The 15,747-nt window shown below is 34.8% G+C and overlaps 1 protein-coding gene across 6 annotated transcripts in view; it reads right to left on the bottom strand.

Annotated features, from left to right (window-relative positions):
• The window catches only part of ACBD6 (acyl-CoA binding domain containing 6), a 247,840-nt gene that overhangs the window by 172,221 nt on the left and 59,872 nt on the right, over positions 1-15,747 (bottom strand). For 5 of the 6 annotated variants that reach the window (XM_059056566.2, XM_067030839.1, XM_067030831.1 and 2 more), the window contains exon 4: positions 3,001-3,083. The exons of the other annotated variant lie outside the window; for it this stretch is intronic. In XM_059056566.2, coding sequence (XP_058912549.1) covers positions 3,001-3,083 — 83 coding nt within the window. The remainder of the gene's footprint in view (positions 1-3,000; positions 3,084-15,747) is intronic. 6 annotated transcript variants of the gene reach the window in all.

The raw sequence follows: 15,747 nt of genomic DNA, 5'->3' as shown, positions 1-15,747 counted from the left end.
TACAGTCACTTTCACCTCAGCTGAACATTAATTCTGCTAAGAAAATGCAATTAACCTCAATTAAAGCATAACTTTCTCTTCGAAAAATAAAACACCAGATATTAAATTTTACCAAAGTACAAGCAAAATTTGATTACACAAACTTCAACAAATAGCCTGTTTTCACTGTTGTAACTGCATTCTTATACTTAAGAAACAATAGGAACTATATATCTGGTCCTTCACTGGAATAAACGAACATTTCATTATACAATAACTTTTATCATGATCTAGTTTGTTATACTGAAATTGTTACAGAATGAATTCTCTAATATAAGAATATAACTAGTTGTTGTGATTTCTGATCTCCTGTAGTAGTAACAAAACTAGTTTGTAACTGAAAGGCTTTCCGTGGCTCTCTCACATTCATGTTCCTTACTGTTTCATACCTTAACAATATGTTCCAGAATACAATAATTTAGATCCTATCATAAGAAGACTAATACTTGGATGACTTAATGAAATAAGGCCAAGACTAACCAGTTTTGCCAATAGCAGAAGTTCATATTTCACTCAACCAATAAGGATGGTTTATTAAACATACTCAAATGTAGATGCCAAAAATACCAAAAACATACTATTCAAAAGTGAAGAAGCTGAGAAGCATAAATATCCACAATATTTCGTCTCATCATAGGTTCATAATAAACGTGTGTTGAGTTGAATTAAAATCTCTACTTTATGAAGATAAAGCTATATTATTTTGTCATTTTTCTCAAGATCAAAATTCTAAATATTGATTTAAATCTGAGTCACTTCATTAGGAATTGGGTAGAGGATTAGCAGGTAGGTTAACTTTTCCAGTTTAGTTTAACTCTTAGGAGTACTCCAATTACCCAGATACCTACTATCACATCAATAGGAGTACATCTGATTTGCTTTCTGTTCTGCACAGCTACTGTGATCAGTCATGTCACTGGATATTACAAAAGAAACTGTGTTCCACATGTCATTCTGAAAAATACTAGGGTCTGGGAGCCCTTAAGGAAATCAGTACACAAAATTAAGATCACTATTTATAGATAAGTGATTGATATTATTAGAAAGTTAAGTATAGTGATTTTAAAAAAGCAAAGTTAAGAAACTATCTCCATTTAATTATCTAACTAGGAAAGTGGCCTATACATTTCTATAGGAAAAGTGAGGATGGGCATGTCTGATTTATGATAGGGCCACTAGGCTAACTGTGTGTGAGCCAGTCAGTAAACTTTCACCTCCTTGGGGGAAGCAGCTGTGGATACCTCCCAAGCTCTGGGCACTTTTACTAGGTACCTACTAAGTTCTGGGAACTTCCCCAGATACTGAGAATACACAGATGGATAAAATACTATCCTTGCTCTCCAAAAACTAACAGTTTAGCAGAAAGGACAAATTTTTTAAAATTATAATCCAATGTAGCATAATGTCACAGATGCTATAACAAAAGTGTGAATAAAAGACTATGGGAACACAGAGAAGGAATGACTAACCTCCCCTCCTAGAAAAATGACTCTAAGGGTTTACTTACTTGATTTGAACATTTAATAAACTTTGATTAATACAGTTAAGGTTCTAATACGCCATTTTTTAGATGCTCTAAGTAGAGAATATACAAATTAAGAACCCCCCCAAACATGTTCTGATTCTATAAGGGTTAAGGGGAAGGGGGAGGTAAACTCTGAAAATGTTTTTTAAACTGTGCTTCCTCAAAACTACATGGGCTTCTCAGAGCTTTCAGGGTACTGCAAAGGGATCAGGGTGGCAAATATACTCCAGGCCAGCAGCACTCTCAAAGGGTATCTTTATCCCCCTCAAATCTCCATCAGTCTTCCACTATATCACCCCAAGTACACATTTAATCTTAGTAAAAAACTATGTGCTTGCTATGCAAATAGATTCAAGACAGGGCCCTTAGTATTAACTGGTCATTAACTGGAAACTATGAGCATTTGAAATTTTTGATTCATAGGGGTATCAATAACTTTCCTTCTAGAATGCTACCTGGGAGTTCTTATCACTACTTCTTTATGTGGTGAATAATGTCAGCAACTCTTTTGCAAGAGTGAAGCATAAAATTCTGGTACAATTTCCTCTTCATTCTATGAAGATAGATATTTCCCTTCAATTTAGCTGAACTCAATTTTCCACTTGAAAATTAGAGCTCATTTATTTCACGTTAATAAGTAAGAAAAGTAAAGCTCAGATGACGCAGAAGGGTAAGAGCATCAGAAGTTCCTATTTCTTATTTTTGCTTGTAAAGTAATCTTAGAAGAATGTGTCACATCGTTTTAAAGCAGGATAGAAACCTTTTTCTGATTTACAGTGTGTAAAGAAAACGATAATCCAAGAAATTTCATACATAACATACAAAATTTAAGGACCTTTATTAAATTAAGGACCTTTATTAAATAATGCAAAATGACCTTTAAAATTTTTTTAATTTTGTTAAAAATACATGACATAAAATTTATCATCTTAACCATCTCTAAGTGTCTGGTTTGGTAGTATTAAGTATATTCACATTGTTGTGCAACTAGTCTCCAGAACTTTTTCATCTTGTAAAGCTGAAATGATTTTTAACTTGTAGCTAGAATAAATAAACTACAGAAATTAAAATATTTAAAAGAAATAACGATATTTTGAGGAAAAATAATGAGAACAACAACAAAAATCCAGCTTTAGACTGAGACACAAAACCTTGCCCTACCAACTATTTACATGGGAGAAAGGTTATTACCTGGCACTGATTCAGATATGTACAGATTTTAAAGATTATACACATAAAAATTTATTTCCTGCCATTTATTATCCTCCTAGAGATACCACCAAATAGGTTTCATGTCAAGAAAAAGTTCTTCAAATGAAAGTTTTGGGTATTAAATAAATTTATAAACACACACACACACACACAAATGTATACATACACACACACTATACATATACATATATACCCCTATTGTTGAATATCAGAAAAGAATTTACCTGATGATTTCTTCGTGATACAGAGAACTAACAACTGGCCCACCAAAACCAGTATTTGCTTCTTTTCCTTTCTTCTCTGGTGACTGTGGTTGGGGCGGGGGGGGGGATTGGTGGAAAAAAGATACATGGATTAAAGCAGTGTGCATTTAAACCAGTTACAAAATACTACTCTGTAAAGGAACACTAATATTTGATGATCCACCATTTCTCTAAGGCCCTAGTGACAATTTTAGGATGGCATCAGAAAGGGAAGAGGACTCTCAGGTCATCACAGCAGCAGAATGAATACCCTCTAAGCAAGCTAAGGTTATTCCACTACTGCCTTCTGGAGCCACCTAAGAGCCATTCCCCTAGCTGATTATGTTAGCTATGTTCATTGTGGAAAACAGAGACATTCAGTGTGGAAAAATGAAAACAAAATATGAAATATAAATACCAGACCTGAATGTGATCAGGAAAATCTTATCTAGGTTAACAAAATTAAAGTTCCCAAATAAGAAACTAAATTGTAATAAAACTTAAAATTTAACCATTAAAAAAAATGAAAATATTTTTAGGTGGCAAAAAGGAAGGATGAGAAGGTAGAAGGGAGAGAGGAAAGGAGGTTGAGATCTAAAATAAAAGAAAAAAGCAAACTTATGGAAACGCTTTCCAAAATCAAGTATTCAGTAGGCTCTGTCCCTCTATGGTCTCAAAAAGCACAAGGTTAGGGCTTCCCTGGTGGCGCAGTGGTTGAGAGTCCGCCTGCCAATGCAGGGGATACGGGTTCGTGACCCGGTCTGGGAGGATCCCACGTGCCGCGGAGCAGCTGGGCCTGTGAGCCATGGCCGCTGAGCCTGCGCGTCCGGAGCCTGTGCTCCGCAGCGGGAGAGGCCCGCGTACCGCAAAAAAAAAAAAAAAGCACAAGGTTAAGATTAAATTTAAAAAATAAGATTCTTCCAAAACATGTATGTAGAAGCAGTGAACCTGGATATTACTGTTGTCTGAAAGATCAAATTGCAACCTGTGCAAAAGCCCACATCTCTTGCAATATTGACAGTTTTTAGGCCAGGACACCCTACAAAAATAAAAACTCTGATTCTGAACATAAATATTATCTTAGAGTCAAAATTACTTTTATTATTTAATTTGACTGCAAAAATAATTAGTTTCACTTCAGAAAAATATAGACAGTTCCCCTATACGTGTTTTTTTTTTCTTACTTTAAACAAGGGGTTTTGCTTTATTGTTGTTACTTTTTTTGTTTGTTTCCTTTGGTCTGTGAACCACTGGGCTGAGGAAAAGATCCTGTAGGCAGCATATTCTGTCAGTTCGTAACACCATTAGGGGAACTAAAGTTTCAAGAAATAGTGCAGATTTTTGAGGTGAAGAAGTTGGTTATCAATTTATGACAGAAACAAAGGTATAATGTCATAAACAACAACTACCATCATGATTAAATAATAAAGTATATAAAGTACAATAGCCTGGTGTTGGCAAAAAAGAAGGACAAAGTAAATGCAAGTTCCCTTTCTCCTCTGAGGACCAGTCTTAGAGCATAAATGCTGCAAAGAATTTTCAGGATAAAGAATGTTTTCCCTTATACTAAAAAAGCACAATCCAAAGGGAGAACTTACTTTACTTAATCCAATTACATTCTAAATACATACTCCATTAGTAGGATAAAGTTGAAACATACTTATTGCCCACGAGATGCCTGCTAAATGAATAACAAAATTGGAATGAGAAAACTGGGTACCAAAGGAAAAAGAGAGAGAGAGAGAATCAACTATAGAGTGTCAAGCACAGTTTCCTGAAAAAGAACTGACTCCAAGAAGATAACATAGCAGAAAATCTAGGTGACCTTAGGTTTGCAATCACTTTTTAGAAACACCAAAACCATGATCCATGAAAGAAAAAAACTGATGTTAGTGTTTATTAAAATTAAAAATGTCTGCTCTGTGAAAGACACCATATTAAGAGAATGAAATGACAAACCACAAACTGGGAAAAAAACCTTTGCAAACACAAATCTATTAAAGGACTGGTATTCAAAATATATCTTAAAAGACTCCTAAAACTCAACAATAAGAAAACAAATAGAAAATTACAGGTCAATATTGATGGTGAACATAGATGTAAAACTCCTCAATAAAATATCAGCAAACCAAATTCAACAAAACATTAAAAGGATTAAACACCATGATCAAGCAGGATTGATCTTAGGAATGCAAAGATGGCTCAACACCCACAAATCAATCAATGTGATATATCACATTAACAAAATTAAGGATAAAGATCATATGATCATCTTAACTGATGCAGAACAAGCATTTGATAAAATTCAATATCTGTTCATGATAAAAACTCTGAACAAAGGCGGGTACACAGGGAACATACCTCGACATAATAGAGGCCATATATGACAAGCCCACAACTAACATCATACTCAACAGTAAAAAGCTGAAAGCTTTACCTCTAAGATCAGGAACAAGACAAGGATGCCCATTCTTACCACTTTTATTCAACAATGTATTCGAAGTCCTAGCCACAGCAAGTAGGCAAGAAAAATAAAGGCACCCAAATTAGAAAGGAAGAAGTAAAATTGTCTCCTTTCATAGACAACATGATTGTATACACAGACAACCCTAAAGACATACTCCCCCCCACCAATCAATCTGTTAGAGGTAACAAATGATTCCAGAAAAGTTACAGGATACAAAATTAACATACCAAAATAATGTCATGTCTGAGGGAGATAGAAGATAAAAAAGTTTTCTAATGTTAAAAAGTGATGGGGCTTCCCTGGTGGCACAGTGGTTGAGAGTCCGCCTGCCGATGCAGGGGACATGGGTTTGTGCCCCGTTCTGGGAAGATCCCATGTGCCGCGGAGCAGCTGGGCCTGTGAGCCATGGCCGCTGAGCCTGTGCGTCTGGAGCCTGTGCTCCACAACGGGAGAGGCCACAATGTGAGAGGCCTGCGTACTGCCAAAAAAAAAAAAAAAAAGATGAGTGCTATAGAAAAAAATTAGCGTAGGAAAGAGGGCTGGAATTTTATTTTATTTTTTAAATTTTTTATTTGGGTTTTTTTTTTTTTTTTGCGCTACGTGGGCCTCTCACTATTGTGGCCTCTCCTGTTGTGGAGCACAGGTTCCAGACATGCAGGCTCAGCGGCCATGGCTCATGGGCCTAGCCGCTCCATGGCATGTGGGATCTTCCTGGACCGGGGCATGAACCCATGTCCCCTGCATCAGCAGGCGGACTCTCAACCACTGTGCCACCAGGGAAGCCCTGGAATTTTAAATAAGATGGTCTGGGAGGGCCTCACTGAGAAGGTCATTTGAATAAAGACATAAAGGAAGTAAACAAGTGAGTCCTGCACATATCTGGGGGAAACTGTACCATGAATAGGAAACAGCCATTGCAAAGGCCCTGTGGTGAGGGTATGCTTAGAATGTTAGAGAACTGAGGTGTTCATGCCTTTTGCCAGAAAGCAATTAATGTATTTTAGGGGGCAAGACTAGAAGCAAAAACACATGGTTGTTCACAAGACAGTCATAGTTTCTATCGGTGTCATTCACTGAAGCCCTTAACGTGAAGTAGGCAATTCAGAATAGATACCTGTAGTTTGCTTGGTAATTATTTGCTGTGAAAATACATACTAGTAATTAGAAGTTATATGGTATTGGAAAGGAATGAGTATATTTCTTTCACTTAGTTAACAACCTTTATTTTTTAGAGTAGTTTTAAGTTTAAAGAAAAATGAGCAGAAGGTACAGAGTGTTCCCATATACCCCTCTCCCCAATTTTCCCCTATTATTAACATCTTGCATTAGTGTGGTACATTTATTACAACAGATGGGCCAATATTAACACATTGTTATTAGTTAAAATCCACAGTTTACATTAGGGTTCATCTTTTGTGTTGCATATGGGTTTTGACAAGTGTATATGCCATGTGTCCACATTACAATAACATTCAGAATAGTTTCACTGCCCTAAAATTCCTACGCTCCAGTTATTCATCCCTCTCTCCCTCTGAAGCCCTGGCAACTACTGATCTTTTTACTGTCTGCATAGTTTTACCTTTTACAGAACATCATACAGTTGGAATCATACAGTATGTAATCTTTCACTTAGCAATATGCATTTTAAGTTCCTTCATGTCTTTTCATGGTTTGATAGCCCATTTCTTTAAAAAAAAAAAAAACAACTCTTAGTGTTAACTATATCCTACCTCCCTGTATCAAAACAAAAGATGTTTCTCCAATCTTCACCATAAGAATGTGATGGGCCCTGGGGGTCAAAACCCATGAAAGCAGGGGGCTTTCCTAAGGCTGAGCCCCTGGAAGCTTTTAGCTCTTGAGCTAGTCCACACTCAGCCTGCAGCAATTCATCAATTACCATTTAAGTGTTCCTACCAGTTCAGGGTTCAAACAGCTTTTGTTCCCAATAAGCAGATCTCCAGTGTGATTCTATGTATTCACCTGTCACCATTTGGGGAGTGGCAGTTTGCCCTGTGACCTCAAATCTCAGATTAATCTAAGAATAGTCCATGATTTTCAGTTTGGTCAGATTTTTGCTGTTGCTGAAGACAGGAGAGATGATTTCCAAGTTCTTTACATGTCAGAGCTGAAACTGGAAGTTCAATTGTCTTTTGAAGACATTTTAAAATGAAAAAAAAAAAAGCTTGTATTTACCCACATATTTGTCACTTCCAGTTGTCTTCATTCCTTTAAGCAGGTCCAAATTTCCATCTTATACACTTTTCCTTTTGCCTGAAGAAGTTCCTTTAACATTTATTGTAGTGCATGTCAGTCAGCAATGAATTATCTCTGCTTTTGTTCGTCTGAAAAATCTTTATTTTACCCTTACTTTTTTTTTTTTGTATTGACATGAGATTCACATAATATAAAATAAGCCATCTAAAAATATACAATTAGCACAGGGAACTCTACTCTGTGCTCTGTGGTGACCTAAATGGGAAGGGAATGCAAAAAAGAGAAGGTATATGTATACATATGGCTGATTCACTTTGCTGTACAGCAGAAACTGACATAGCAGTGTAAATCAACTCTACTCCAATAAAAAACAAAATAAAATAAAAAATAGACAAAATAAACATAGTTCCCCCCTTTTAAAAAACAAAATATATATATACAATTGAGTGGTATTTAGTACACTGACAATGTTGTACAACCACCAGCTCTATTTAGTTTCAAAACATTTCCATCATCCCAAAACAAATCCTTGAGCCCATTAAGCAATCACTCTCATTCCTCTTCCTCCTAATCCTAGCAACCATCAATCAGCTTTCTGTCTCTATGGATTCACCCATTCTGGATACTTCATATAAATGGAATCACACAATATGTGATCATATGTGAGCATGTATCAGTACTTCATTCCTTCCTATGGTTAATACTCTAACATATATATATATATACATATATATATACATATATATATATATATACACTCTATATTATATATCCATTTATCAGATGATGGACATTTGGATTGTTTGTAACTTTTGACTATTACTGTGCTATGAACATTTGTGTACAGCTATTTGAGTACCTGTTTTTAATTCTTTTGGGTATATATACCTAGGAGCAGAATTGCTAGGTCATATGGTAATTCTATGTGTAACTTTTGGAAGAACCATCAAACTATTTTTCACAGCACCTGCACCATTTTACATTCCCACCAACAATGTAAGATGGTTCCAATTTCTCCACATCCTTGCCAATGCTTGTTATTATCTGTCTTTTTTATTATAGTCATCTTAGTGTGTGTGTGAAGTAATACCTCCCTGTGGTTTTGATTTGCATTTCCCTAATAACTAATATTTCATGTGATTGTGGGTCATTCTCTTTGGAGAAATGTCTATATTCAACCCATTTATTAGTTATCTTTTATGAGTTATTCATATATTCTGGATACTAGATCTTTATCAGATATGATTTGCAAATATTTCCTCCCTTTCTGTAGAATGCCTTTTTACTTTTTTGGATAGCAGAAACATTTTAATATTGATGCAGTCCTGTTTACTATCTTTTCTTTGATTGCCTGTGTTTTTGCTGTCATATCTAAGAATCCATGGCTAAATCAAAAATCACTAAGACAAGTACCTATTTACTTGAGTCAACATAGTTCTAATTCATATTTTTTTAGGTCATTGATCCCTTTTGAGTGAATTTTTGTATATAATGTGATGTAAGAATGCACCTTCATTCTTTTGTATGTGGATATCCAGTTGTCCCAGCATCATTTGTTTAAGAGATTATTCTTCTCCACTGAATGGTCTTCACATCTTCATCAAAAATCAATTGACCATAAATGTGAGGGTTTATTTCTGGACTCAGTTCTATTCCACTGGTCCATGTGCCTATCCTTATGCCATCACAACACTGTTTTAATTACTGTTATTTTGTAGTAAGTTTTGAAATTGCAGGTGTGAATTCTCCAATTTTGTTCTTTTTCAATATTGTTTTGATTATTTGGGTCCCTTTATAATTCCATATATATTTGAGGATCAGCTTTTCCATTTCTGCAAAAACGGCAGTTGGAATTTTGATAGATTGCATTGAATCTGTAGGTCACTTTAGGTAGTACTGCCATCTTAACAATATAAAATCTTTCAATCTAAGAACATGGGATGTCTTTCCATTTATCTAGGTCTTCTTTGTCTCAGCAATGGTTTATGGTTTTCAGTGTAAAACCTTTTACCTCCTTTTAAAACTATACCTGGGTATTTTATTATTTTGTATGCTACTATAAATGGAATAGTTTCCTTAGTTTCCACTTTGGGGTGTTCACTGCTGGTGTATATTAACCCAACCGATTTTTGCATGTTGATCTCATATCTTGCAACTGTGCTGAATGTTTATTAACTCTAGTAGTTTTTGGTGGGTTTTTTTTGACTTTCTGTATTTAGGATCATGTTATCTGTGAACAGAGTTAGTTTTACTTCTTTCTTTCCAATTTGGATGCTGTTTATTTTCTTTTTCTCGTCTAATTGCTCTGGCTAGAATTTATAGTACATGGTAAAAGAAAGCATCCTGTCTTATTCCTGATCTTAAGGAGAAAGCTTTACATTTTTCATCCTTGAGTATAATGTTACCTGTGAATTTTTCATAAACAACCATTTTCATGGTAAGCAAATCACCTTCATTTCTGAAAGCTACTTTAACTGGTATAGATTGTAAGTTGATAGTTTTTTCCTTTTGATGGTGCCCCTATTGATCTGACTATTGAAGAGAAGTCTGCTGCAGTTCTTACCTTTGTTCCTCTGTATCACTTTTTTTTTTTTTGGTATGAATGCTTTTAAGAGTTTCTCTTTTTCACTGATTTTCGACAATTTGATTACGGTGTGTCACGGTATCATTTTATTTACATTTCTTCTGCTTGACATTCATTGAGCTTCTTGTTCTATTGGTATATGATTCTCAACTAGAGGAGTTTTTCTTTGGTTTTTTTTTTTCGTTGTTTTTTTTTTTTGCCCCTATCCTCCACTTGGTTGTCACAAGTGGTTGGTCTTATGGGCATCTAGTGAGTAAAGGCCAGGGTTACTACTAAACATCCTACAATGCACAGGACAGCCCTCCACAGCAAAGAATGACCCAGCCCCAAATGTCAATAATGCAAAGGCTGAAAAACTCTGGTTTATGGTTTCATCAAATGTTTAAAATTTTCAGCCATTATTTATTAAATTTTTTCTGTCTTCTCTCTCATTTTTTCTCTTCTTTAAGGGATTCCAATTATATGTGTATTTGTTCAGTCTTTTTATACTCTGTGCTTCTTTTTTTTTTCTTTTTTGGTACACGGGCCTCTCACTGTTGTGGCCTCTCCCATTGCGGAGCACAGGCTCCGGACGCGCAGGTTCAGCAGCCATGGCTCACAGGCCCAGCCGCTCTGCGGCATGTGGGATCTTCCCAGACTGGGGCACAAACCTGTGTCCTCTGCATCAGCAGGTGGACTCTCAACCACTGTGCCACCAGGGAAGCCCTGTGCTTCATTTTTGTTTCACCTGCTATATCTTCAAGTTCACTGATCTTTTGTTAAGCAATATCTAATCTGCTGTTAATTCTTTCCAGTGTATTTTTCATTTCAGATGTTAACTCTCATCTCCACAAGTTCCATTTGAGTCTTTCTGTATCTTCTGTATCTCTCTCCATTGTGTTCATGTTTTCCTCTATTTTCTTGAATATACAGAATATATTTATAATAGCTGTTTTCCATGTTTATCATTTCTGTATCTGCTTTCACTGGCAGGTTTTTCTCCTGGTTATGGATCATATTTTCCTGCTACTTTTGCATGCTTGAAAGACTTTTACCATAAGCCAGATATTATAAATTTTACTCTCTTGTTTGCTGGATTTTGTTGTGTTCCTTTAAATTATGTTAGACTTTGTCTGGGCATTAATTCAGTTACATGGTATTAATCTGATCCTTTCAAGGCTCATTTTTAAACTTTGTTAAGGCAGGGGCAGAGCAGCCTTTAATCTAGAGCTTAATTTAGCCCCAGTACTGAAGTGAAATCCTTCAGAGGCCTCCACCATATGCCCCATACACTACATTTTCTTTCCACTCTGACCAGTAGGAAATGAAAGAGTCTCAGTCCTATGTCAAGTCCACGAATTGTACGGCTTGCTGCTTTCTTGTATTTCATTCTCCAGCCTGTTAGTTTCCTCTCACACATACACAGATTAGTATTCAGCCAGACAGACCTATAGATATCTGGAACTCTCCCTTTGTATGCAAGAGCATCCTCTCTAGTATGCAGCCCTGTATATTCAGTCTGGCTCAAATTGGCAAGGCAGCCAAGCTCTTTTGGATTCCCCCTCCCTGCACTGAAACTGCTTCCAGATAATAAGCTGAGGAAACTGTAGGGTTTACTTTGTTTCTCTTCTCTCATAGTTTCATACTACTTTCAGTGCAATGTCTGAAAATCATTATTTCAACTACTGTGTCTTGTTTTCTTCCTGTTTTAAAAACCAGCATAATATTCCACGAAGTAATGTACCATAATTTACTTGACCATTATCTGACAACTGTTTATTTAGGAATTTTCATTTTTTCATTCATAAACAAAGATATGATGAATACCTTTGTACATAAAGCATAAGACAGTTTTAATTAAAATCTTCAGGGAAAAAACTGACTCTATAATTTGATTATAGTGCATTATAAGTATATTTCTTCCTGGGATTAATTCCTCTTTCTGTAGCAACTGCACAGGCATATTAGAATACTGGTGACAATTTTGGGAAGGTGGGGTGGGAGATTATATCTGAGGCAAAAAATTTTTTTTTTAATAATCTGCCATTATCAGATTGAATTCAGAATAAATGTGCCAAAGATGCATTAGTTTTGTTCTCCATCCACTTCATCTATAAGAAGGGCCAAACTTTGGCTACTTTTACTCTCTTGATTTCCACTCCAATGAAATGCTTCTCATAGAGGTTTAAGAAGTTTATTCCATTTCTCTCTACTCAAAATCCATTAAGTTATTTTTATGTTGCATCAGCAGTTAAAGAAAGAGATTCCAACTTGGCAGCCAATAAGATAAAACTTGCCAATTCTTATAGTGCCTGAGACTATATTATTTGAGACACTGAAATGCTCCTTCACTCAAGGGGGAAAGGTAAGTTGTTGGCTGAATCTTTATCACTTGATTCAGATTCTACCTTAGTCAGTTGCTGGGTTGGGTCAAGATGTAAAACCTTGTGAAACTTTCTATCTGAAAAATAACTGTTCCAAAGATTATCAGGCTAATATGTACAAGGAGGGAGTTTCTTGCTTCCATGTGCTACCTTTCTTGGCTTCTGCTTTATTGGTTTGTTTGCTTAATTTGTTTATAGGTCTAGCTATAGGAATTTGGGTAAATTAATCTCTCTGCCTCAGTTTCCTCATTTATAAAAATAAAAGTAACAGTACCTATCTCATATGGGTGTTTCCAAGATATAAAATATATATGTAAAACCAACAGTGCCCAGCACAAAGTAGACACTATATAAGTGTTAGCTGATATATAATAATTATTATTAGCCACAATATGGCCATTTCTCCAAAGTGAAAATGTCTCAGCAACACAGATGCAAGATATTTTGATGTGGTGACCAACAATATAGAACCACAAGTCTTTATCTAATAGTTTTAAACTTCTGATTCTCCTGGTAAAACAACAAATCCCCAAACCAACCAACCAACAACACTATCATTAAGGGGGGAAAAAAAAAAAGGAAACTAGGACTTCAGGAGTGTCTTCCATGTGCTTTGCACTTTATATATATTATCCAATTCCAACTGCAAAACAATTCTATAAAATTGGCATTTTTACTGTATCCCATGCAATCTAAGACATCACCAATTATAAGAAGTACCATTGTTTTCTATAATGCTAAGAAAAACACAATTATAGTACTCCATCAATTTTAAAACACATCTATAATTTTTAAAATGTTGGAAACTGAATGTTTGCCTTATATTTGATAAAATATATCTCCATTTTACAGATTAGAAAACTGAAGATAAAGAGAGGTGAAATACCCAATGCCTCATAGTAAGTGCAGAATTGAGTCCCAAACCAAGATCTTCTGGTATCCAAAGACTGCTCTTTCTATTAAACTACACCACCTCTCCAAGCTATTTTAGAAACCATTATCAAATATTTACAAATATTCTGAATTAAATTCTTGTTCTGTCTCAAGTGTACATTTAAAAAAATTTTAAGTACTTTATCAGTTCAAAAGGAAGCTTTAAAATTAAAATAAACATGTTAACTCTTTAACATTTTTTGAGGCTAATTTATTATGATATATTATGCACAATTTAATCAAATAGAGACCAATAAGATAGTTCTAAGCCCTTAAAAAGGAACACTTTTCTAATAATCCCTTTAAAATAGTCACTGCTATTTCTTCCCTGAAACATGAAGTTATTCATTTTCACATACAAAAGTAAGAATATTAATCTTAACTTAAGAATATTAACCTTAGCTTTATCTGTCATTAAGAGCATTTAAAAAAAACTTTACCATGAAAATATTGTTGGTTGCTATTTATAACAGTAATACTTATAAAATTCCTCAAGGAAGATAAACACCATAAATCTATGTCTTTAAATCTTAGCTTCCTTTAAAATTACAAACGTACAGCATAGTTTAAAACAGTCATCTCCTAAAACCTTAAAAACAGACATTTAATAAAAATGTCAATTATCTAGAAATAGTACATAAATGCTTAAATTGTTATTGGAAAATAATTTTAGATAAAAGGGGGAAAAGCAGAAATAATATGTGCAAGTGGACATTTTATCCAAACCTCCAAATTTCAACATTTCCTAATATCTTATATATATGTGTGTTTGTATATATATACTACACACACTAATTTAAAAAGTGATGCAGATTTTTTAAAAGATGAAAAAAACTAAAAAACACCTTTTTTGCGCCAAATGCTTTAATCTGCATCACTAAAATATGAGATAATTTTTCCAGATAACACAGTCAACAGAACTCGTATAAAATCCTTATAATCCACCAAATAAATTTCATCACTTTGTACAACAAAACAAAGCCAAAAAAAATCACAAATTGCTCTTTTACCACTCTATAATAGAATTAAAGAATGAATATATTAATTTTATCTTCTTAATTCCCTGGCTATTATCAATTGTCTTGGTTCTAGGGTACTTTAAAACTGAGGCACAGGGGCTTCCCGATAGCGCTGTGGTTAAGAATCTGCCTGCCAATGCAGAGGACACAGGTTTGAGCCCTGGTCCGGGAAGATTCCACATGCCGCGAAGCAACTAAGCCCATGAGCCACAATTACTGAAGCCCATGTGCCTAGAGCCCATGTTCTGCAACAAGAGAAGCCACTGCAGTGAGAAGCCCGTTCACCACAACAAAGAGTAGCCCCCGCTTGCTACAACTAAAAGAAAGCCCAGGCACAGCAACAAAGACCCAACGCAGCCAAAAATAAAAAAAAAAAAAAAAAAAAAAAAAAAAAAAAAAAAACCTAAGGTACAAAAGATTATCGCTTGTATACATGCCCAGTTTCCACTGTACAATATGTAAGGCACTTATCTTTGTGAAGTATTTTTACTCAATTTAATGCTGTTTTTAAATGCCTATCATGGAAGATTACCTTCAGGTTATTATAACTAACTTTCTAGAAATGTAACTGATCAAGATTTAAATGTTCTTTGGAAAATGATTCTGAATGTAGTATTTATCATACTATAAAGAAATTATACCTTTTTCCTTAGATTTTAAGCACCAAAGAAAATCTTAAAAAACTAACAGATTCAAGTACTTAAACTGGCATTTTTGTAATAATGTAGTAAAAATAAATAAGAAAAGATGGAACTGCATTTTAAGCAAATAAAACAAATGGCTAATATTTCTACAATATTCTAAGCAATATATCGAAATGAAAAACATTCAGATTCAATGGATACACAGACCACGGTTATGAGCAGGCAACAATTAGTATTTGAAGTAACACAGAGATTTAGGATTTTATTCACGTACATACATAAATATCAATAATGTTATATCACTACTTGGAAAAAAGTTCAACATCCATAATCATTTAAGAAAATTCAAATTAAAACAACAACGAGCAACAGATTTTAAACTAATTCCATTAGGGTAACAAAATTATCCAAATTGGTAAAACGGTAGTGAAACAGGCACTATACTAAGTTAATGGCCGTAATGCTCTTGTAAAATGGTATTACTCTTTTGGAAAGCAATATTGCA

Source organism: Kogia breviceps, chromosome 1, assembly GCF_026419965.1.
Source record: "Kogia breviceps isolate mKogBre1 chromosome 1, mKogBre1 haplotype 1, whole genome shotgun sequence".
In the NCBI taxonomy this organism is placed as follows: Eukaryota; Metazoa; Chordata; class Mammalia; order Artiodactyla; family Physeteridae; genus Kogia; species Kogia breviceps.
Note: the sequence above shows the minus strand (reverse complement) of the source record. Positions and strands in the feature narration are given on the sequence as shown.